The 22,551-nt window shown below is 57.5% G+C and overlaps 10 protein-coding genes across 10 annotated transcripts; 5 read left to right on the top strand and 5 right to left on the bottom strand.

The window, feature by feature from the left end:
• Positions 1-55: 55 nt before the first annotated feature.
• On the bottom strand, positions 56-4,547 carry C7974DRAFT_420630 (uncharacterized protein). Its single transcript, XM_046144267.1, has 3 exons — positions 4,221-4,547; positions 1,355-4,171; positions 56-1,307 (listed from the first exon to the last, which is right to left on the bottom strand). The coding sequence occupies exons 1-3, from the start codon at positions 4,464-4,466 to the stop codon at positions 87-89; spliced, it is 4,284 nt and encodes a 1,427-aa protein (XP_046001322.1). The 5' UTR covers positions 4,467-4,547; the 3' UTR covers positions 56-86.
• A 393-nt stretch (positions 4,548-4,940) lies between these two features.
• C7974DRAFT_99500 (uncharacterized protein) lies at positions 4,941-6,481 on the top strand. Its single transcript, XM_046147685.1, has 2 exons — positions 4,941-5,500; positions 5,557-6,481. Exons 1-2 carry the CDS (start codon positions 5,040-5,042, stop codon positions 5,999-6,001), a joined length of 906 nt encoding a protein of 301 aa, XP_046001323.1. The 5' UTR covers positions 4,941-5,039; the 3' UTR covers positions 6,002-6,481.
• Positions 6,018-8,263, bottom strand: C7974DRAFT_99495 (peptidase S8/S53 domain-containing protein). Its single transcript, XM_046147684.1, has 5 exons — positions 7,911-8,263; positions 7,738-7,860; positions 7,057-7,685; positions 6,639-7,007; positions 6,018-6,580 (listed from the first exon to the last, which is right to left on the bottom strand). Exons 1-5 carry the CDS (start codon positions 8,140-8,142, stop codon positions 6,035-6,037), a joined length of 1,899 nt encoding a protein of 632 aa, XP_046001324.1. The 5' UTR covers positions 8,143-8,263; the 3' UTR covers positions 6,018-6,034.
• Positions 8,264-9,948: 1,685 nt separating this feature from the next.
• Positions 9,949-11,256, top strand: C7974DRAFT_99538 (cel1 protein precursor). The gene is made up of 3 exons (XM_046147686.1): positions 9,949-10,365; positions 10,420-10,684; positions 10,732-11,256. Exons 1-3 carry the CDS (start codon positions 10,262-10,264, stop codon positions 11,077-11,079), a joined length of 717 nt encoding a protein of 238 aa, XP_046001325.1. The 5' UTR covers positions 9,949-10,261; the 3' UTR covers positions 11,080-11,256.
• Positions 11,125-12,655, bottom strand: C7974DRAFT_385257 (uncharacterized protein). The gene has a single exon (XM_046140932.1). It carries the CDS (start codon positions 12,456-12,458, stop codon positions 11,433-11,435), a length of 1,026 nt encoding a protein of 341 aa, XP_046001326.1. The 5' UTR covers positions 12,459-12,655; the 3' UTR covers positions 11,125-11,432.
• C7974DRAFT_460525 (Bestrophin, RFP-TM, chloride channel-domain-containing protein) lies at positions 12,656-14,205 on the top strand (the record flags this gene model as incomplete). Its single annotated transcript, XM_046146142.1, has 1 exon — positions 12,656-14,205. Exon 1 carries the CDS (start codon positions 12,985-12,987, stop codon positions 14,203-14,205), a length of 1,221 nt encoding a protein of 406 aa, XP_046001327.1. The 5' UTR covers positions 12,656-12,984.
• Positions 14,168-16,012, bottom strand: C7974DRAFT_350800 (FHA domain-containing protein; the record flags this gene model as incomplete). Its single annotated transcript, XM_046139471.1, has 3 exons — positions 14,168-15,229; positions 15,276-15,381; positions 15,426-16,012. 3 exons carry the CDS (start codon positions 16,010-16,012, stop codon positions 14,609-14,611), a joined length of 1,314 nt encoding a protein of 437 aa, XP_046001328.1. The 3' UTR covers positions 14,168-14,608.
• A 1,016-nt stretch (positions 16,013-17,028) lies between these two features.
• On the top strand, positions 17,029-18,908 carry C7974DRAFT_385263 (peptidase M16 inactive domain-containing protein). Its single transcript, XM_046140933.1, has one exon. The coding sequence runs from the start codon at positions 17,052-17,054 to the stop codon at positions 18,759-18,761; it is 1,710 nt and encodes a 569-aa protein (XP_046001329.1). The 5' UTR covers positions 17,029-17,051; the 3' UTR covers positions 18,762-18,908.
• Positions 18,909-20,935, bottom strand: C7974DRAFT_468720 (uncharacterized protein). Its single transcript, XM_046146407.1, has 3 exons — positions 20,490-20,935; positions 19,645-20,443; positions 18,909-19,598 (listed from the first exon to the last, which is right to left on the bottom strand). Exons 1-3 carry the CDS (start codon positions 20,875-20,877, stop codon positions 19,181-19,183), a joined length of 1,605 nt encoding a protein of 534 aa, XP_046001330.1. The 5' UTR covers positions 20,878-20,935; the 3' UTR covers positions 18,909-19,180.
• A 396-nt stretch (positions 20,936-21,331) lies between these two features.
• C7974DRAFT_372287 (Alpha/Beta hydrolase protein) lies at positions 21,332-22,528 on the top strand (the record flags this gene model as incomplete). The annotated part of the gene is made up of 2 exons (XM_046140059.1): positions 21,332-21,434; positions 21,501-22,528. The coding sequence occupies 2 exons, from the start codon at positions 21,332-21,334 to the stop codon at positions 22,526-22,528; spliced, it is 1,131 nt and encodes a 376-aa protein (XP_046001331.1).
• Positions 22,529-22,551: the final 23 nt, after the last annotated feature.

Consider the following 22,551-nt stretch of genomic DNA (forward strand, 5'->3'; position numbering starts at 1 on the left):
CTCAAGAACTCAGAAACTATTGCATGTTATCTCTTCCAAATAGAGTAGACGCAAGGGTGTGATGTAGCATAAATTGAGGACATGTCTTAGTACGCGGTCTCCACTTCCATTTCATCCTGGCTTCTGCGTCTGCGTCTGCGCCTGTGCCTGTCTTGTTGGTGTTTGTGACCTTGCCTCGTCCATTCGTATTGTGGCGGTGGCGTGTTGTGCTGTTCTGTGACTCGCGCCCTGGGGCGACTTGTGTACCACTCGTCATCGTCCTGTACTCTTCTTTGCCCGTACTCGATGACAATGGGTTCGTTATACGTCCGCACCTCTGGCCTTCTATATCTGCGAGCTGTACGGTACCCAGCCATATTCTGGCGCGTCTCAGTGTAGTCAGGTTCAGGACGTAAAATCTCAGTGGCACAGTGGTCGTAGTGCCTTCGACCGCTCGCAAGTGGTTTGGATTGATACCATTCGTCATCCAAAGATCCTTCTGTACCCGCTGGCTTGGGAATCACTCGGTTTGGAGCGCTTGCATACGGCTCCCACCGCATCATCGGTGGGTCGAGGGTGTACTCTGGAGGAGGAGGTCGGGGTGCACCCCTCCATGTACTACGATAGTAGTCCTCTGGCCGCGGGTTGGCAAACTCGGCTTCATCTGCAAGACTACTGAAGTCCAGTGTGCCTTTCGAGTCCGCCGCGGATCTGCGTGCCAGGTTGCGTTGGGCGACGCTGATACCGCGCGCGCCGATGCTGCGGTCTTGCTTCCCTGTCACAGTGCGGTACACAGAGCTGCATGCGTCGCGCAGGTCGTCGCCGTTGTAGCCAATGTACATGACAGAGCCCATGGTCACTGCTGTGAGTGGGATTGCGATTGCCCAGAAGAGCGTGGAAGAGCTACCCATGTCCCTGATGTCGGTCGTGTTCATGCCGAGAAACGAGGTTACGAATGAAAGTGGGAGGAAGATGACCGTGACTACAGTAAACACCAAGATAGCTTTGCCGTGGTCCTCTTCGTTGATCTCGAGGCTTTGCTTGGTGCTGTCTGACAGAGGGCCGCACCGAGCGAGCATGTAACGATACTCTTGGTCCGTCATTCTTAGATTGTCCTGGCATGACTGAAGCAACATGCGCTCATGAGGAAACATAGCTCTGCGACTCGGTATATCTTTTTCGAACGTTGTGTCATCCAGAACACTCATGTAGTTGGAGATGAGCCTGCTCTGCTGGGTGTTGACTTCCAAAAGAGCTGCAATCTCCTCTTGAAGGAGGTTGATCGAGCGGAGTAATCGCTTGCCCGGACGATGGTTTACTTGGAATTGCTGCCTTTTGTCAGCGCGAAAATTGATTTCCGACTCAGTGTACTTACAATTGTTGATAGATATTCTCTGTACATGTCGCTGACTGTCAGGTTTCTTTCGGGAGGTTTCATACTCGAGATCGCTGACCCATATTTTCTGTGTACATCGTTGACTGCAAAGCTTCTTGAAAGAGGTTTCACAATCAGTCTCCGCATGAACCAGCCACATACATATTCTGGGCTGAGAGACAGGCGTTCAAAGACATCTGGAGGCCTTGTAGATTTGACCATAGAACAGAGTTCAGTACGCGCTACTGCAAGCGCTTGCTGCACGCCGTTGCCAAATTTCTCGATGGCAAGTAGATCATCATCTGAGTAGGATACAAGCTCATCCTCTTCCATACCATCCTTCAATCTTTTCTCAGTGAAGAACATAGCTCGCTCAACTGCGAAGTAGAAGACGAGCTGCTGGCGGAGAGCGTTGAGGAGTGAACAAGGGAACGTATATAGATCAGACATCTGCCCTTCTTCATTGAGCACGCCATGAGCGAGCTCCTTAGCTTCAGTGAGTAGTCGCTGAGCTTTCTTGCACGCTTTTGTCAGGATAGCGACGTGAGTTTCATTGAATACCTCTAGTCTTCTCTGATCGCGGGTCACGATACAGTCCTTGAGAGGCAAGACAGATGAGTCCGAAGGCTCCAGGTGGCGGAAATGCCGCTGTGCATGCCGCATTGCTGTCTGCGAGTCATTGTACGATTTGGACGTAGTGCAAGGCCTGCATTTCTCAAACCTGCGCGTGAGCTTCTGAAGGGGCCCTGATTCCGCTTCTTCGCCGAGGCTCAAGCGGACGAACCACGCCTGTTGAGTCGTAGACGATCGAGTGCGCCCGTTATCGGCCAGCTCTTCTGGATCGGAGCTTAGAGGCTCACGTCTAAGAATCGTAGTTGCCATTTCACAGATGTTCTGCATGGCAGCCCAGGACTTTCGAAGCATCGTGCTCTTGTCGACGTCAGCAACGAACAGTGCCAGTGTATTGTCGAAACAATTACAAAGCTCAGACGTTTTCTGTACCAATTCAATACGCTGGCGGAAAACGACAGCTTCGTGACATGCGACTCTGTTTTCCTTCGGCTTTTCCAACTTAATTTTGCTAGCTTCAAGCGCTCGAAGACCAGACTTGACCTGGTCTGCGGTCGCCTGAGGGAGAGTGCGGTAGTATTCAATTGAGGTGAACGTATCCTCGACCGTGGCCTCGGAATAGTAGCTGCTGAGTACCTGCGAAGTCATAGCTTTTTCGGTGAGCTCCAGGCACCGGATCGATCTCTTGAGTTCATCAGAAAGCACAAGATTTGTCTCGACGTCCTCTGTTTCTGGCTTTTGGGGCCAATGGAAGAACGGCTTTAAGGCTATCGCAATTGGTGAAAGAAGCTGCTTAGCCCCGCCAGCTAAAGGTATGTTCCCTACGTCGTTCGCCAGGCTGAGTTCAATGAACATATTGTCTTTTTGCCCAAGAATACTGGCCCATAATCTCGGAGTGACTCTGACCTGGCTGTCTCGCAACTGCCATGTCAACTTTAGACTCCTGTCTTGATTCGATCCTGTTGAGCACCATCGCAGCTCTCTAAGTTTCTGTTCCATCTGGATATACGTTGCGCATTCTTTCACAGTGTAAAGTAACTTGCGACCATTCCAATCTGTCAATCTGATGTTTCTGCTCCTGCTATCGTTCTTTGCGCGATCACCATCAATTGCGATGAGCTTGATGGACTGGACGAAGCCATGGCTTAATGCTTCATGGCTGCAAGTAGCGACTATTTTAGAACCGATATTCACCGTCCACAGGTTTGGTACATGGACGAGAGCATCGCGATGCTCGTTGCCGAACTTCCGATACGCTTGTTCTACGTCTCTGTCTTGCACGGGCTCGTAAGGGTAATATGACTGCATTAGTGTCCGGGATGAGAAACGGTTGCCCTGGTTGGCGTTTGGCGCCTTCTTGGCTGGTATCTGCAAGTCAAAGTAGGGAAGACAGCTGAAGATGACGCTTTCCGGATCGCTCTGATCGCTCTCGTCGCCTCTTAAAACTGTGCCAGGCTCAATGAACATGCCATCTAGGAAGGCCTTGAGCTTCTCTTTCTCAACTCTGTCGAAAGTCTTCTTCACCATCTCCTGGAGGCGTTTGGAAAGCCCGGGTATACTGAGGCAAGTCTCCTTGAAGCCGGTAAAATCCAAAGGTGCGGAGCGTAGATGAAACCACCGTATGCTTTCATCAAGAGGCGTTGAAGTAGTTCTTGGGCCTGGCAGGAGAAATATCTGTAACGAAGTTCGACCATCGCCTTGAGTAGAGACCGCCTTCGCAATGCTGATGCATTCTGCGTCTTTGACAGGAATTTGGGATTCTCGCTTGTTGGATGCGTTATTGGCATTTGCTGCACCTCGATTCAAGTACTTAGTTGTAGCTTTGAATACAAGGAGATTGCCATCTTCGTCCGTTGGCGTAATAACCTGGCGGACAGGAGGGAGCTCAGCTATCTCACTTTCACTGCTGGAACTTTCCAAGTCTTCAACACTGCTAGCGTCATCGCTATCTGTTCGATCTCCTTCACTGTTTGTTGAAGGCGGTCTTGGAGGGCTGCGTGGGCGAGGAGGAGGTGGAGGTCCCCTTGCGCTGTCGTCGAAGTCGTATGCAGGGATATCCGAGTTTAGAACATCCACAGGTAGCGTAATTTGCACTCTTGCAGCTGGTTCTACGACTTGATTCCATAAAGAAGGCAGAATAATATTGCCGCCTTCAGTCGATAAGGTGAATCTGTCCTCCTTGATCGCTTCAGCTAGAGCCTCACGCCGTCGAACCCTGTATATATCTTCGATGTGTGTCTTAGTGGTCTACATAGTAGTCAGTAAAGTCGGATTAAGATTCCGTTCGCAAACCCACCTCCCATGGGAGATACGGTAACACGTAGCGGTGGCCATCGTGAGTCTCGAAGATGATTGTGGTTTTACCCAGTGTCTCTCGTCTGGATATGGGCGATGGTTCAACATGGGAGGTAGCAGTACCACGCTCTGCTCTTTCGGTGGCTGTTGCACCACCGCGTATATATGTGAAGTTTGCGGTCTCGATGTCGGGCGCTTGCGCGACCTCATCAAAACCCTCACACGTGTCCACCCGTGGGCCGGTCATAGTAAACACTTTGAAAAGCTGGTGTTGATATGATCGTAACCGGAGCACCAGAGGTCCAGGGCGAGAACACCATGTTCAAACTTCCCCGAAAAGTAAGATCGTACTAGGATCCAGGGTGAAGATCACCTTCCAGCCACCTTCTCTTTAGCGCTGACACTTTGCCCCTTTGGGTGCCAGATCCGCACAAGGCTGGCAGACATTCTCTGCTACTTCTTGCACTTGCACCTCAAGCAATTCAAAATTTTGTGCTTCTATCAAGGGAAGCAATGATCGCTCAAAAGATGGATGCTGCGCAGGAAACATGGGTGAAGAAAAAAGCGGGGGCGACTCGACGCTAGCACGCAACGGGACTCTCACGACCCCTTCCTCAGTCATCTTTCATGGCGACTCAACCTTACTCGCTCGTGATATAGCTGTCTTAAGGTTAGCAGGGGCCGTAATCAGAAGCGCGACTTTATTGGTTAAGCCACACCTCATACGCGTAAGCAATACGAGCGCAGTCCTGCTCCTGCACTTCCAACCTCCATGATCACAGCTCCGGACCTGCAACATACTCCACAGCGCTCGTAAATCATGGCAGGTACAATATACAACGTTTTACAAGCCATGGACAACCTTGCGAATGCACCTGTATCTTTGGCCGCTCGGATACTCCAGCCCGCTCCTACGAGTCGACCTTCGCAAAGTACTGCTGATCTGACACCACCGAAGGTCGTGAAACGTAAGAGGAGGCTAACTCTACCGCTTGATCCACCTACAGCTGAGGTGTCAGGGAAGGCGAGGTGGTTTAGTAGGGCCGGCCAGCAGCACACGTTTGATCAGCGGCAAAGCCCCTTGATGAGGCTTCCTGCTGAGCTGCGGGCAGAGATCTGGGGATATGTCATTCTCGGAGATACTGATGCGGAGATAGCGGTGCGATGGCGGAGTACGGGTAGCGGTAGAGGAAGAGCGATTGCCTTCAAAGTGTTAGCCGATGGATCTCAGGGTGAGAGGAATATGGGCGTCCTTGGTATGCTGCGCTCTTGCCGCATGATGTGAGTGCCTTAGCTATCATGCCATCTGTTACCAAGATTAATAACGGACCGACTAGTTATTCGGAGACAATCGCTCTCCTCTACAGCCTGCCCATATTCTCCTTCCACAACGAGAAGGTGGAGACGTTTCTAGCCTTCATCTGCGCCATTTTGCAGCATCGAAGGGACCAAATTCGATACCTTAATCTTTCCTGGACTATGTATACCGCTTTACCCTCTTCGCTTCAGCTACCACCCGTGTTCAAGCTCAACGGGATGTGGTCGTACAAGCGGATCAGCAATATCAAAGCCCTGTCGGAATTACCCGATGCGACGAGTGCTTCGACAGAAAACGGATACGTCTACTCTCACTGGGTTATAGACGAAGCACTCAAAAGTTTGAAGGGGCTTGAGAAAGGAGGCGTGAAAAATGGAGCTGCATCAACAGGCTGCTTTGCGCAAAATTCATCCGACCATCGGGGAGCCCAAGATGCACAGACTTCATCTAACCTATCGACTTAACTCTCTGATATCGATAGTTTCTACTGTCGACATTTACTTCAAGTCCAAGAACACCTTCCTCATCTTGTTGTAATCAGGCGTTCCGTGACCTGTCACAGGATCCCAGCCGGGACTAGCTGGGAAGCCCTCAGTGCCACAACCTGGGTTTCCACCAACCGTCACGTCGTTGAACATCTCAGGGTGCTTGTAGATGATGGGGTTCAAGAAACCAATCGGCCCTTTGCCCTTCTCGAGTCTCTCCTCATTCAGCAAGTTGATGATGCTAGCGAAGATAGGAGCGGATGCAGATGTGCCACCAATTCCATAGGTCTTGTTGAGCCACACGGTCGCAAGCTTAAGACCCAGAGCCGAGACATCAGGGTACGCACGACCAGAGGAGTTGAACACGGCCTCGCCGTATTTGGGTGCGTACTTGCTGAGGTACTTCTCGACTGCCTTCGACTGCCAAGCCGGACGTGGGAAGACGCTGGAGAAACCGCCTCCAGAGTAGTAGGAAAGCGGACCGTTGGGCGAAGCTACAGCTTTCTCGCCACCGTAGATGGAGGAGTTGAGGAGTGTCGTAGCGCCGACAGAAGTGATCTGTTGAAGTCAGTATATGACCACGAAGATGCAGCAAGAGAACTTGGACGGCACATACATAAGGACAGTTTGCAGGGAAAGAAGGTGAGAACCGTGTGCCCTTCTCATCAACGTAGCCGAACTCTGAGTTCATACAACTGTTGTTGTAGCCAGAGTTGTACCTGTTGGCTACGCCGGAGTCTCCAGACGCAAAGATCACGCTGACACCTTGCAGTGCCAGCTTCATCCACTCGCGGCACTGACGCTCTTGGTAGAACTGAGGAAGGGCACCTTCAATTTGGCCGTACGAGACCGAAATCACGTTACTGACTGGTGCGCCGCCACATTGGAGAGGGCCGGTGTAGGCACCTGGCGCATCATTTGGGTCTGGGTAGGCAGGATCAACGTACGGCTGATCTCCACCTTGATAAGTGCAGTATGAAGCATCCTTTGAAGATCAGTGTCTGTAATCTCGCTATCAGACTGACTTTACGTACCAATGCATCCAAGAAGATGTTGAAAGTTCCCACAGAGTCAACATTGACCGAGTCACCATTCTGATACAGGCGCGCCTGCTGTGGCCAAATGATAGAGTACGCAGTCTGGAAGTCCAAAGCACTCTCGACCACCTTCTCCTCCTGTGCCAGCGAAAGATTAGAAGGCTTCCCACCATCGATCGATATGAACTCCGGTACAACATCAGACGGGATCTTAGGGTTCGTAAAGTTTTCGAAGAAAGTCTTGAGATCCGGGAGGTAGAGATAGTCTGCCCACTCTGCAATACCAAGCTGATTACCGGTGTGGTTGTACTTGCCGACAGGAAGGTTGTAAATAGCTCTCAAGCAATCGATGGTGATCAGACTCGAGCAGTTGGTGGTACCAAAAAGGCCGGTGATGTTGACAGGGGCCTGAATTGCAGCCTTAGACTGAGCCACTGGCTGCAGGCCGTCAAGCTGAACAGTAGGCATGACGAAGTCAACATGCTTGCTAACTCCTTGCGGAAGCCCGTACTGGTCGCATGCAATGCGGAATCCACCGGACGCTTTGTGTTGGTAGTAATGGTATTCAGTGTTCAGCAATGCCTCAAGCTCTTCCACAGTAGCTGAGAATTCGACCCAGTTGCGACCTGGCACACGTAAGACAACGACAAGAAATATTATTTGCATTTCAATACTGACCGATTGAGTGCTTGATTCTCTTCAGATCGACGCCAGAGCTTTGGAGCCACTCGAGGGTGGTCTTTGAGGCATGTGGATGCGGTGCAAATGTATTCGCAACCTGTTCTGCTGTCCAATGCTTACCTGAGTCATGTATCAGCGTGAGACAGGACGTCATTGCCAGAGCGTCTTACCGAAGTTTGGCGAGTCTGGATCAGAGATGTCGTCGAGGTATCGATCCGAGTGCTCCAGATTACGTTGTGTCAAACCAATCCTGACAGGCAGAACTGTATCCTTTGGTGCACGCGATTGCTTGATCCATGCCACCGGCAATGCATCTCGTTTCTCATGGATTACGTGTGAGTCAAGTGGCGAGCCCACTGCGAGGCCGTTGAGGCTTAGAAACAACAAGCTTGAAACACGCATCTCAATGTGATGTGATGTATCGACTCTGTAGGGAAATTTCTTTGTGAAGGCGCTCAGCGACAATTTGTAGTCAAAGTACTAGTGGCCGGCATGCTGCAACCCTTCAACCGTTCTTGTCTGAAGACAGCAATTCAGTGCTGACATCGTGTTGAGACGGCAGTGCACCTCTGTCCTGCCTATTGAAGCTTAGACCGTGCCGTGCGTCGGCCGCTGATTGTCAATGTTAGAGTATCTGCGTCATTCTATCTACCAATGGCATCGCTACCACCCTTGTAGCGATATCCACTATGATGAACAAGCGATGAACCGAAGCTTGATTGTCCTTGGCTCAAAAGCTTGGTAGTATCGACGAAGCTTATTCGGAAGATGGATGAGGAAGGTGTTACGACGACGCGGCATGAAGTGGAGATGAAGTAGCGCCTTCGGAGCTACCGGAACAAGAATGACGTCCGATTCGGCCTCCACTCTACACGACATCATCGCTTCATAACCTGACCGCATCTATCTCAGCCCCGAGAGGAATCACACAAATGGCATCAGCATCTTACTCGAGCACCCACCGCGCATGTAGCCGTGTAAGGACGCAAAATCGAGGAGGAGCTACTTCACGTATATTACACGCCATTCACAGCCGGAAGTGGAGCATGAGATAATGGAACTAACTTACGAGGTACTGCGGTGCCCATTGCTAATGTAAACGTGATCTTTGTAGTCGGTCTTTCCAAGTCTGTTTCCCCATCGATAGTCGACTACTATCATTCCCTCACCCTCTTAGATCTATCCGGCTGGTGACTAGCGACCTGGCACCCTTCATCGAACTCCCAACAGCACGGATGCGCAAATCCACCGGGATGGTTGGCTCGCATCTCTGGGGTATCCTCGAGCTCCTCGTCGCTGTCTATCCATCCCTCACAGATCGCTTCCCGCCAGTAGTAAGAATCCTCCCAAATCTCGAGCTCAGCTTCACTAAAATCAGTAAATCGGTGTAGAAACGCAGATCGAGACATACCACTATGGTAGGCGCAACTATCTTTCCGGTTCAATGTTACATCATACTGTTTCTCGCAATTAAGACATATTTCGTAGCGCTGCCTTGTGTAAGGGCCGCGCTTGCGCTTTTGTCCGAGAAGTGTGGGAGCGTCTTCTGTCTCCGAGAGATCAGATGTGTTTTGCTCGCGTTCATTCTCGGTGTCCCTGTCGTCTTCCTGCTCATCTTTGTCTGTTTCGTCTTCGCCTACTTCATCTTCGTTCGCTCCATCTTCGTCTGCTTCAGCTTCCTTCTCCTCGTCGTGGGTATTCTTTGCGACGACGGGCCTTTGATCATCTGGCAGCGTCTCCACGATCTTTCGTAGTTGACCTTGTTGCAGAAGAAGTTTCTCTTTCACTCTTTCGGTGTGTTCGGGCGAGTCATTTAGACTGTCGATGAGAATGTTGGCGAGAAGCTCACTGCTTGCTGAGCGGATGGCATTGATCAAAAGAAGTAGCTCAGGCATTACCCCCTTTGTGATGATTGCCTAAAAGCTAGGTGAGTCAGAAGGATAGGCGAGTGACGTAAAGGGCGTCAACGTGCTGTATGTTGAGGTGAGCCTCCTAAGGTCGGACGCATCCACCTCTAGACTCACCAGCACACGTGACACGCCATACCTTCTGGGAGATAGCGCATTCATGTCAGGAAAGAGCGCCACAACATATGAAGCATCAGGGAGGTCGTTCGGAATACTGCCATACTCCGAACACACGTCTGACGAACGCTGACTGACTTCACCGCAGGGCAGCGGTGACCGTGACCCAACCTCAGTCTCACATCAGCAGCATCTCGATGTGATCTTATTAACCTCACTTTTACTATGGCAATTCTCACCTGCAACGAGCTCAAAGTGGTGACATTGCGCTGTAATTAGCCGGTGCCATAGGCACTCTCTCCAGTGCGGCTCAATATACGAACACTATCGCTGCTGTCTGGGACCGGAATGACGGGAACTCTCGTGCTGAAGCAATCACGAGGTGCTAATCAAGGTAAAGCATCGGCCCAAACTGGCCAGCAGAGGATGCTACTTAAGGAAGGTTTTGGCCCAGAGCAGCAGTCCGCCAGATTACAAGCTTCTCAAACCAGCTCATCATGCTCTTTTCTACCGTCTACGCCGCAGCTGCACTTGTCGTGGCTCAGGTCGCCGCTCATGGCGCGGTGACAAGCTATGTCATCGATGGTGTTACCTATCCTGGGTAAGCTCATGCACTTCCAGCATGCGACCTAGACCAAATCTAATGTCCCTCCAGTTACACAGGCTTCTCTCCAGCTACATCTCCGAAGACGATCCAGCGCCAATGGCCCGACTACAACCCGACCCTAACCGTCACCGATAAGAAGGTCATGTGCAACGGCGGCACATCAGCAGACCTGGTGGCCAACGTCGCAGCCGGTGGCAAGATCAAGGCCATCTGGGCGCAGTGGACGCATGAACAAGGCCCGGTCATGGTATGGCTATACAAATGCGCCGGTGCCTTTTCCAGCTGCGACGGCAGCGGCAAGAAATGGTTCAAGGTCAGTCCACCACCTCGCCACCACGCACACTTCTCACACCCCTGCAGATCGACCAGGAAGGCATGACCGCGCCCCCTCTCAGCGGCACATCCTGGGGCACCGCCAAGGTCCTCAAGCAGCTCTACTGGGAGTCCACAGTCCCCAAGTCGCTTGCTCCGGGGAACTACCTCGTGCGCCACGAGCTGCTCGCCCTGCACCAGGCGCTGAACCCCCAGTTCTACGCCGAGTGCGCCCAGATCCAGGTGACTGGCTCCGGCACCGCACAGCCTGGCAGTGACTTCCTTGCTACCATTCCTGGATACGCTGCGCAAAGTGACCCGGGGATCACTGTTAATACGTATGCGGATCAGAGCACGACGTACACGCCGCCCGGCCCGAAGGTGTGGACTGGCTAGGTGGTTGAGTTGGACTGGCACTATGTAGCAGTGTTGTCAATGGGTGGCAGAATCGAGGTGTGGACAGGCTAGACTTGCTGAGTGACTGGCACCATGTAGCAGCTTTGTCAATGGGTGGCAGAATCGAGGCCGATCATGCCTGTTCGTGGAGGTGTGATCGAATTCATTAAGGTCTATATCCTAGGCTAAACTTGGTGGCACTTCGATACAGTCGCAATCAGAATGGTGCGATCCAAATGAAACTGAAGTTTGTCTGCAAATGCTGCACCCCTGACTGTCTATCTCTATGTTGTGGTATCTTTGAGCCATACACTGCAAAACGAAAACCTCCATATCGTCACCCTCAACCAAGACTATGCCGTCTTCCGCCATGCATCAACCAGCAACGCACCAGCGGCTACCGTGCCGAAGGCACCGACCTGCAGCTCGCTCAACAGACCCTCCTCAACCGACCAGTGCAGCGTCATTGGCGCATACGCCACATTGCTAGCCAGATCCTTCCACCACGCCCATCTCTTACTGCTCTCTTCCCTCTTCTCCTGCTCCGCCTGTAGCTTGCCCTCCTTCTCACCATCGCCCTCTCCCTCCATCTTCCCCTTTGGCGCCCAACACGCCCTCTCGACCCCCAACCTAAAAATCTCACACCCCACATACGCGGCCCAAAACCGCGAACTCCACACCCACCACACCGTCTCCCTTCGCTTGCCCACCTCCCCGCTCCACCCCGCACCCGTCAACATCCCCTTCGACGCCGCATACGCCCCGTTCTCCAGCACCTGGAAGGCGACGCACGACGCGAGCGCGGCCCACGTCGTCCCACGCAGCACGCGCTCGTGCGGCGCTGCATCGGCGGGCAGCGGCGCGCGCCATGTAGCCCTAGCCCACGTGTAAAGTCCGAGAAGACCGAACATGCGCACGAAGATGCGGTAGTCTGCGATGACGGCGGCGATGGCGTTGCTCGAGGCCACGGACTGCGCGAGCAGGGTGGTGTGTGCGGGGGCGGGCAGCTGGACGACGAGGGACTCGCCGGGGAGCATGACCGGGGCCGCTTTTTCGGCGAGCGAGGTCGCGGCCGCGGTGAGCTGGTGGGTGAGGACGCGTTGGCCCAGGGCCGCGAGGAGGGTCAGCGTGTAGCCGGTTGTGCCGAGGGCGACGTCGATGCCCGAGGGCGTGGAGAGGAGGGCGGCGAGGCGCAGGAGCGTGCGGTCGGTGGAGTGGGCGGCATTGGCGAGGCGGCGGGCGACGAGGAAGCGCAGTTTTTGGAGGGGTGTGGGGTGTGGGCGCGGAGAGGGCGTGGGGTTTGCGGGTGTGGGCGCAGCAGGGCTGTCGGCGCTGGGGACGGTGGTGCTGGCCGGGTGCGCGGCGGGGGAGTCGGCCATGTTGGTCTACGGGGGGTGTGGGAGCAGCAACATGCGCGGAGCTGGAGGACGTGTTTTCTGTTTTCTCGCGGCAGTGACAACCGTTGCGCGACCGAGGTTCCGACGGGAGAGTTCCGCCCGGGGTCCGCGGGCATGTGATGGACCCTGGTTTGACCCCATCAACGTCAGACGTCGAGCCACCAGAGGCGTCGCCAGCGTCGACTTGAACGTTTCAACGTGCAGTTCTCGCGCAATGTCCCACATCCCACTACGTATACCAAGAGGATTCGACGGTTGTCACATGTCCAATCAATCTCCTCCACTTCGACTGGATGAAACGGGCCGATCCTTGCCAGTCTGGACGGTGAACCCCAGAGTCCCCGCTCGTGTGTTGGTCCGACCTTGTTTATCTCCAATGACCCTCGCACTCGCTCAATCCTTCGGCCTGGACTGATGTGACACGCCCCGGAGGCATCGCCCATATCATACACAGCAAGGCTCACCCATATCACACACAGCGAGCCATCACCACCTCACGCCCACCACCATGTCGACCACGCCCGACACCGCCCACGCGCCCTCGCGCATCCCCACCTACCCGCTGGCGCACTCGTTCCGCCAGAAACCGCGGCGTCTCCCGCTCGTGCTGCGCTTCGCCAAAGGCTCGATCCACAGCGCCATCTACGTGCCCGTGGTGCTGCACTGCCTCTTCACCGCGCTCATCGTCTACCTCGACACCTTCCCCAACGTGCACATCAGCATCCCGGCCACCATCATCCCCTCGCTGTCCATCGTCGTGGGCCTGATGCTCGTCTTCCGCAACTCGACGTCGTACGACCGCTTCTGGTCCGGCCGCAACTGCGTGACTTCCGTCGGCACCGCCGTCCGCAACCTCGCCCGCATCCTGCTCGTCAACAGCCAAGACGCCCACGGCAAGTCCACCCCCGACGAGCGCCGCGACACCGAGCGCACCGTGCGCGTCCTCGTCGCCGTCCTGTACGCCATCAAGCACAACCTGCGCGCCGAGTTCAACATCCCGCCCGCGTCCCTCGCCGCGTCAAACACCTTCGCGTACCCCGGTGTCCGCGGCGCCAGCCGCCCCATCTCGCGCCCGCTCTCCCGCCGCCCGAGCTACGTGGACCGCGCGCTGAGCAGCCCCGCGACGCCGACGCTGGAGCGCTCGCGGCCCGACCTCACCACGCCGCTGCTCGCCTCCACCGCGACCCTCGAGAGCACGGGCAGCACGCCGACGCGCAAGGACGAGTACGTCTCGCTCCTCCCACCGGGGCTGATGGGCTACGAGGACCGCGGACTGGGCCTGCCGCTGCAGCTGTGCGTACTCCTCGAGTCGTACGTGACGCGCGCGTACAACCGCGGCTGGATCAACGCGCCGCTGTCGTCGCAGCTGACGGTGCAGATCAACAGCCTCGTCGACGCCTACGGCCGCATGGAAACCATCCGCACCACCCCGCTGCCCATTGCGCATCTGATCCACGCCTCGCAGGTGCTGTTCCTGTACCTGTCCATTCTGCCCTTCACCATGGTCGACAGCTACGGCTGGTACAGTGTCCCCGTCGTGGCGATTGTCGGGTTCACGCTGTACGGCATCGAGGGCATTGGCGTGCAGCTCGAGGACCCGTTTGGGTATGACCGGAACGACATCAAGATGGACGGGATTGTCGAGGATGCGCGGGAGGAGGTGGTTGTGCTGCTGGAGGAGTGGCGGGAGAAGTGGGAGGGGGGGAAGGGATTCGGAGGCATGTTCTAGGCGGTCTCAGGGGGGAGATGAGGTCAGAAGGGAGATGAATCAAAAAGAGAGACAAGGTCAGAAGGGAGATGAGCTGCTGCCGTTGCGAGTACCATGCATGACAAAATGAGCACACGATGCATGACAAACGATCAACTGTGGCTTCGCGCCAGATAACATGCCAACTCTACATGCCCGCTCTTCGCTCGTCCTGCGCCGCCGCGCCGCGCAGATGATAAAATGGTAACAACATGCCAACCCCAACTCCGGGCCGTCCAAACGCCAGCCCCAAATACGTACACGGGATACATTACTCCTCGCCCTACGATAAACATGCAGATGCGCACCGCCGTGCCCTTGAAATCGTGTAAGCCGCCTGCAGACCGGCGTGCGAATGACATGCGTGAATTAGGTGCCTGCGATCCTAGTCGAAGCGCACCGGGGGAAGGGACGGTGCGTCCGCGTCGGGCGAGTCGTCGCGCAGGCGGCTCGCGCGGCCGGCGCTACCGTCCAGGACAAAAGGGCCAGCGTCGTTGCGCGGCGTCATGGGTCCGTCGTGAGCGCGGTCGGGCGCCAGGCCGTCGTGGGCGGCGAGGTACAGCGGCGAGAGGCCGTTGAAGGCGCCGGGGCCGCGGTCGATGGACACGGGCTGGGTGACGGATGCTGTTGTAGGTTCTATAGGCCGGAACGGAGTCTGGGGATGCTGAATCGATTCGTTAATGCTGATGCGTGTGATGGCGTGCTGCAGTTCTGCGAGGTCGGTGCCGTTTTCTGCTGTGCCGTTCAGAGGAACTGCCGACGCACGTGGCGTGACGTGACGGTCTGCCGGGGGGTTCTCCGCGTCCGGCGCAGAGTCGCTGTTTGCCTGCGGCTCCTCGTCCCAGTCCTCGAACTCGCCCGGGTCGTCGACGTCAGCCTCGAGATCGGCGACGGCCCTGCAGTTGGGGCAGAGGAAGTTGGGCCACGTGGGTCCGTTCAGAATCGGCCGTATGCACTTGTAGTGCCACACGTGCGAGCAGGGTGCGACAAACAGGGATTGGCAGGGCTGCACGTGATTAGCGAGGGCAGTATTCGCAGCACGCGAGACCTACCGCTATGGACATGAGACATATAGCGCACTCAGACGTGTGTGTGGACGCAGTGTCGCCGTCTTTCCTCGGCTTGGTGAGGTTGCGCAGACGCTGGTGCGTCTGCTTGCTGCGGCTGTTAGCAATTAGTCAGCGCAGGCAAGGGGCACGCACTTGAAAGCATTCAGGCCCTGCTGCCAGCCGCGGTTGCACTCGACGCGGATCTTGACGCAGCGGAAGATCATCTCCTCGCCGCCGCGGAAGTCGATGCCAAGCTGGATGATGTCGCCATCCTTGATGCGGAAGGGCTTCGACTCGACGTTGGGCTGGCTCAGGCGGATGTGGTTGAGGAAGGTGCCCGACGAGCTCTTGACGTCCTTGACGTACCAGCTGCCGTCCTTGCACCACAGCTCGCAGTGCTTGCGGCTGACGACCTTGCTCTTGAAGCCGATGGCCGCGGCCGAGGGCAGGTTCGCAGGCGCCTCGGGCACGTTGTCGCGCTCCGAGTAGCGGCCGACGCGGATAACGGCAGCCTCGTCGGGCAGCGTGCGGGTGATGGTGGGGAACTGCAGCGACGGGCGCCCGGCGCGCGGGTCTTGGTGGGGGATGAAGCGGATCGAGGGCAGGTGGCGTTGCGACGGGCCGTCGGCGGCGTCGCTCGAGCTGTCGTGGTCGGGGCGCGGCGTCGACGTCGGCGTGGGCCCGGTGGTGTTGCGCACCGTGAGCTGCGGCGCGGCCGTCTCTGCGCGGGTGCGGGTCATGCTGGGCGGCGTCGGCAGGCTGGGGCGCGCGTCGTCGTCCAGCGGCGCGGTCTGGCGGCGGACGGGCTGCGGACGCTGGGCGGGCAGGCTGGGGGCAGACGGCGACACGGGCGGCGTGTGACTGTGGGTGGCGGCGCGCGGGCGGGCGGTGGGCGGCGGGCCGTCAGCGTCTGGCGAGTGCAGGTGCAGGCCGTGGGTGTAGTTGCGCAGGAAGGAGATGCCCCGCTGCAGGCCCGTCGAGCGCGGCGAGGGGGACACGGGCGAGATGGGCGCGGAAACGGTGGTGTCGGCCGGGGCTGGGGTCGTGAACATGGCACCGAAGAACGGGTGGAGGCCTCAGGCTCAGCTCCTGGCGCGGGCGCTCAGGTTTCAGTTTCAGGTGAAGGCCGCGGTGCGGGCAGTGTGACACAGATCACGCGTTGCAGCCGGAGCACGAGTGCACGAGAGGGCACGAGAGTGAAGACCACGGCCGGCGCAGCAGGTGGCACTGGCAACGGAATCTTGGATCGTGGATCCTGCATCTTGGCCAAGCGGCGGGTGAGGAGACGGCGCATGCAGTCCGCCAGACGACGCAGGGCCGCCAGACAGGCCTGGCCAGAGGGACGTCAGGCAGTCAACAGGCGCAGTGGCAGGACTGCAGTCCTGCAGCACGAAAGCGGCCAGAGCATGCCAGTGGCGGCTCGGGGAATCTCCCGCCACTCCCCTCGACTGCACGCACGCAGACACGATGGACGGCCAGGACGACGTGACGTCCAGCGAGAAACCGTCTCCGCACGCCTGCTGACCGTCACCGCCTGCTGAGCAAGGCTGCATCACGGCGCGCTGTGGAGCCGCTACCGACCGCCGGCTCCATCTGAGCATGCAGGACACCGCCCCCGCACGTGATGCCCTGCCATGTTTGATGATCAATCCATGGATCATGGATCCGCCGGTCTTGCTTACGGCAGCTGCCCCGCACGTGACGTCTGCACGCTCAACCCCACGTGACGCCATGTCATCTTGAATTTTTGGCGCCGCGTCCGACCATCACCACATCGACATGTTGCGGCCCCAGACAATACGGCCGATCGCGCGGGCATCGCAGGCGCCGCTCTCGCGCGCTGCCGCACGCGCCGCCAGACGGGGGCTGGCGACAGTGCCGCCCGCGCAGGACCCCGTCGAGCTCGACCAGATCACAACCCTCCCCAACGGCATCCGCGTCGCCACCGAGGCGCTGCCGGGCCACTTCTCGGGCATCGGCGTCTACGTCGACGCTGGCTCGCGCTACGAGAACGACGCCCTGCGCGGCGTCAGCCACATCGTCGACCGGCTCGCCTTCAAGTCGACGCGCGCCACCAGCGGCGACCAGATGGCCGAGAAGATGGAGTCGCTGGGCGGCAACATCCAGTGCGCGTCGTCGCGCGAGTCGCTCATGTACCAGTCGGCCACGTTCAACTCGGCCGTCGAGAGCACCGTCGGCGTGCTGGCCGAGACCATCCGCGACCCGCTCATCACCGAGGACGAGGTGCAGCAGCAGCTCGAGACGGCCGACTACGAGATTGGCGAGATCTGGAGCAAGCCCGAGCTGATCCTGCCCGAGCTGGTGCACATGGCCGCGTACAAGGACAACACCCTGGGCAACCCGCTGCTGTGCCCCAAGGAGCGTCTGCCGCACATCAACCGCGACGTGGTTGAGGCGTACCGCAAGGAGTTCTACACGCCCGACCGCATCGTCGTGGCTTTTGCCGGTGTCGACCACAACGAGGCCGTCAAGCTGACCGAGCAGTACTTTGGCGACATGGCCACGGGCCGCGGGCCGTCGCTCGTCGGCGCCCACGACCACAGCGCCATCTCCAGCCAGAACCCGGAGCAGCAGCTCTTCACCGCCGACCACCCGACCCCGACCGGCGCGCCCCCGCAGCACTCGAAGCTCCTCTCCAAGATCCCCTTCCTCAAGAACTTCTCCACCTCGGCCGCCGACTCCGCCTCCCTCACCTCCTCCTTCGACCTCAACTTCCCCCCCATCGACACCTCAACCCCCTCCCACTACACCGGCGGCTTCCTCACCCTCCCCCCGATCCCCCCGCCGCTCAACCCCATGCTCCGCCGCCTGTCGCACATCCACCTCGCCTTCGAAGCCCTCCCCATCTCCTCGCCCGACATCTACGCGCTCGCCACCATGCAGACCCTCCTCGGCGGCGGCGGTTCCTTCAGCGCCGGCGGCCCCGGCAAAGGCATGTACTCGCGGCTGTACACCAACGTGCTGAACCAGCACTTCTGGGTCGAGTCGTGCGTGGCCTTCAACCACAGCTACACCGACAGCGGGCTGTTCGGCATCAGCGCATCCTGCGCGCCCTCGCACGCGCCCCAGATGCTCGAGGTCATGTGCCGCGAGCTGTCGAGCCTGCGCGACGCCTCGGGCTACGCCGCGCTGAAAGAACCCGAGCTGCGCCGCGCAAAGAACCAGCTGCGCTCCTCGCTGCTGATGAATCTCGAGAGCCGCATGGTCGCGCTCGAGGACCTGGGGCGCCAGGTCCAGGTCCACGGCCGCAAGGTCGGTGTTGCGGAGATGTGTGCGCACATCGAGGCCGTCACGGTCGAGGACATGCGGCGCGTGGCGGCGCAGGTGTTTGGGGGTGAGGCCGGGCGCGGGTCGGGCGCGCCGACGGTGGTGCTGCAGGAGGGCGAGCAGGAGGGGCTGCGGCGCAAGGACTTTGAGTGGGACGACATCCAGGCGCGGATTGCGCGGTGGAAGCTGGGCCGGCGGTAGGCCATGTATGAGGTATCGATATGAGACGGCGGTGTATGATTACGACTAGAGTGCGAAACGGGTGTTGTATTATACGTATACTGCATGGTACGGTGCATACGGGCTCTCGAAGCTCGGCGGAAGCAAAAATCGATATGGCTTGATTATATATGACTTGATTACATCCTCCCATGCCATGTATACTGAACCACCCTGCTGACAATACCCCGAATAATCCTGTTCATAGGCCAGCCTGATTCCACAGTCTATGCACCAACAATGCTATTACAAATGCAGCGAACTGCTCCCGACTCTCCAAGAGGCGCCACAACACCCATACCCTGTAAGATATACAAACACCCCCCAGTGATACAACATATATCCATCTATCCCAAATCATCATGCACAACTAACGCCTGAGCGCCATCAAGTATATACAGCTACCTCCCCTGCTTAATCTTCACCCCCTCCGCAAGTTGCGGAAAGATGCCCCTGAAGCTCGGGCCCAGGGACCAGTTGTTAAGGTCTCTGAGATGGCTCTCGAACGCGGGGTTGATGAGCCACTGGTCGTCTTCTTTGGGCAGCGCATTCATCGTCAGTGGCACGGGGGTGCCGGACGGCTGTGGCGTGTGCGGGCCGGCGGGGCTGCCGGCGTTGACGTGCGTGGAGAAGGGCGAGGAGGCGTGGACCGAGGAGGCGTTTGTGGAGAGGGCGTTGGAGTGGATTTTGGAGGCGGGGAGGAGCACGTCGCGTGCCTCGTAGGGCCAATTGAGGGAGACGGTAGTGGTGAAGGGGATGAAGAAAGTGTCGAAGGGAATGAAGGGCTGGTGGGCGCAGAGTCTATCGCGCAGACGCGGCCTGGACGGTGTAAGCTTCGCTCCGATTTGAGAGTGTTTAATCTTACCAAGGCAGATGATCGAACCAGCACGGATGGGCGGCGAACAACTGACTAGCACGTGGTGTCACCCAGTGCGGTAGTCTGTCGTAGTTCTCCTGTGTAGGCTCGATCTGCCAGCGCATCACCAGGAACATAATGTACACAATAGCCACCTGCTCAGGCCAGCCACATATGTCTGGAAATGTCCGCAAGATATCGGTAAACAGCTTCGACAGCGGATGCGCATCGACGTTGCGGTCTGGGTACACCAGCGAGGTGAAGTTGGGGTACAGCGGGCCGACCAGCGTCTTCACAGGCACGCCCTCGGCTGCTCGACTCTGCCGGTCTTGGAGGAACTCCAGCAGTATGACATCCAGCGGACATGTCGGCGCTATGTTCCGTGGGAGGGTGAGATACGGCACCAGGTTCGGCGCATACTGCCCCTGTCCGTTGCTGCAGACATTGCTCGGCTGTGTTTGCTGCGGAGACGGCATGTTTGGGTCCATGGGCCGCCTCTGGTTGTGGTCCAGGAGGAAGTCGACACCCATGCGCTCGTCATACGGCTCCTGTATCTGAGGTGGAGGCCGGTGCTCGTACGCTGGGCCGTCGTGGCCGTAGCCGCGCATGTGGCTGCCAGGCGTATCTTGCGAGTATGGCCATTGGCGCGAAACGTCTGTGCCAGTCGGCGAGTGAGTGCCGTTCTGTGGTGAGGCTGCGGCGATGTCGCCGAGCGTGGCGTGGAACTGGCGAGGGTCGGGAGGGACTTCGCGGTGCGGGTGGTGTGGCGGAACGGGCAGCGGCGAGCGCTCTGCAGCAGCGGCCAGTTCTGCTTCTATCAGCACTCAATTGCAGCAGCACAAGGCCATACTGACCATTCAGACCGCCTGTCGCGCGCAGAATGGGCTGGATAGTCGCCACGATGCTCTCCAGGCGCTTCCTTATATCGGCATTCTCAGCCTGGACGGCCTCCTTCTCGCGCAGCACCACCTGCAGGTCATGGTATGGCTGCTGGCTCTCGAGGTCTCGGATGCGCTGGTTCAACCGGTCTATCTGCGTCTTAGTGCGCTCCCTTATGGCACGCTGCGCCTCGCGGTCATTCGCGCGTTTGCGTGCGAGTTGCTCGGGAGTGAGATTTGCGACGCCACGCGAGGCGGCCGTGCGTCGCTTTTTGGCGCTGGGTTGGCCCACATCAGCCTGGCTGTCGTCCTCTTTCGGCGCAGAGGAAGGGGAATTGGCTTCGCTAGGGGGAAGAGCCGCCATCGCGATTGGGGGAGCGCCTGCAGCACGAGTGCGACTCGCGTTTTTGCTGAAGGGATACAAAACGAGTCATGATATCGCAAAGCAGGGCCGCTTCGGATCGATTGGCTAGTGCCCCGTCCATGTGGGGCGCTCCTACCACTGGGGTTGAGTGGAAGGAACCCTGTCCGCACGTCGGCCACACGTCAACAAGCTGGGACTGCCACCACTGCGATGCAGCGAGCCTGGATGTGCCATGACCAGCTGCGGCAAGGAAGCGCATCCTGTTGCCAATTCGTCAGCTCCTGCAGTCTCGTGCATCGTCTCCCGGCATTGCAGAAACTCTTTCGGGTCGTCTCGAGATAATGTGGGGTCCCCGCTTCGCTGACATGCATCTGTCAGTCAGCATGGGCCAGCAATAGCTCGACCGAGATCATGGAGCTACTTAAGCTTCATCCTCACGAACACGCCTTGAGCAATGGCGGACCAGGCTCCCAATGACCCTCCAAACGGAGCTCCTTCCAGATTCGTCCATCAAGATGTGAACAAGCTCGGCATTGCTTCAGCCGTGCTGAAAGCAAGTGAGTCTTCCTGCATCTCATCGTGTTCTATGCTGTTCGTTGATGATCACATCTAACACAGAGTAGTCGCTGCTGCAACAGGTCGTGCCTTCGCTTCTCCCTTCAAAGGCCCCAACGGTGCGAGCACCTACTTCAAAGACATCGCCGTCGCCGCTTTCCGCACACACCTCGGTAACCTCAGCCTTGCCCAAGATCGCTACCTAAGCAGCACGACGTCTACGCCTGTTTATCTGCAGCACTGCACGTCTCGCAAACTCACACCTTCATCTATAACCCTACCCAGCGGCACACAGGCGCACTGGCTCGGCAACAAAGACGCTCCTAAGGTCCTCGTATACCTCCATGGTGGAGGGTATGTGCTGCCTTGCACTGCAGGGCACATGCTCTGGCTGGACGATCTGCAGAATGGTCTAGGACCAAATGTCAGCGCGCTCTTGCTAGCATACGACCTGGCCCCCGAGGCTACATACCCAACCCAACTGCGGCAAGCTGTCGAGCTCTTCCGGCACCTCACCGAGACTGAGGGCCGGAATCCGGCAGACATCATCGTGGCCGGGGACTCTGCAGGCGCCAACCTGGCACTTGCTCTGCTCTCGCATATCGCACATCCTCATCCCGAAATCGCGGAGCTGAAGCTGAACGGGAAGCTTCATGCTGCCATGCTTATCTCGCCTTGGTGCAGTCTGACGCAGAACCACACCTCAGCGCATGTACGCAACGCTGAGAGGGATATGTTCGACTCCCGCACACTTTCACGCTGGGCGACGGCATTCCTGAACTCAACTTCACCTTTCGCTGGCGACTCCTATTCAGAACCTGTCCTTGCGAGTTCAGAATGGTGGGAGTCCGTCGCCGGTGTCGTCGATGAAGTGCTGATTTGGGGTGGCGAGAATGAGATTCTCATTGAGGGCATCGAGGCTTTTGCAAAGAAGTTTAGTGTTGGGTTTAGGAGAAGAGGAGGGCATGTGAACGTCGTGATTACAGAGGGAGCAATGCACGATGAGATGATCATGGAGAGAGTGTTGGGATATAAAGGCGACTCAGGGACTGGAAGTCAGGGAGTGCTCGAGCAATGGGTCAAGGCAAAACTTTGAGAGAATATTGACATTGTGACGAG

This window comes from Boeremia exigua (assembly GCF_020726555.1).
Source record: "Boeremia exigua strain MPI-SDFR-AT-0100 chromosome Unknown C7974scaffold_2, whole genome shotgun sequence".
NCBI classification, from domain to species: Eukaryota; Fungi; Ascomycota; class Dothideomycetes; order Pleosporales; family Didymellaceae; genus Boeremia; species Boeremia exigua.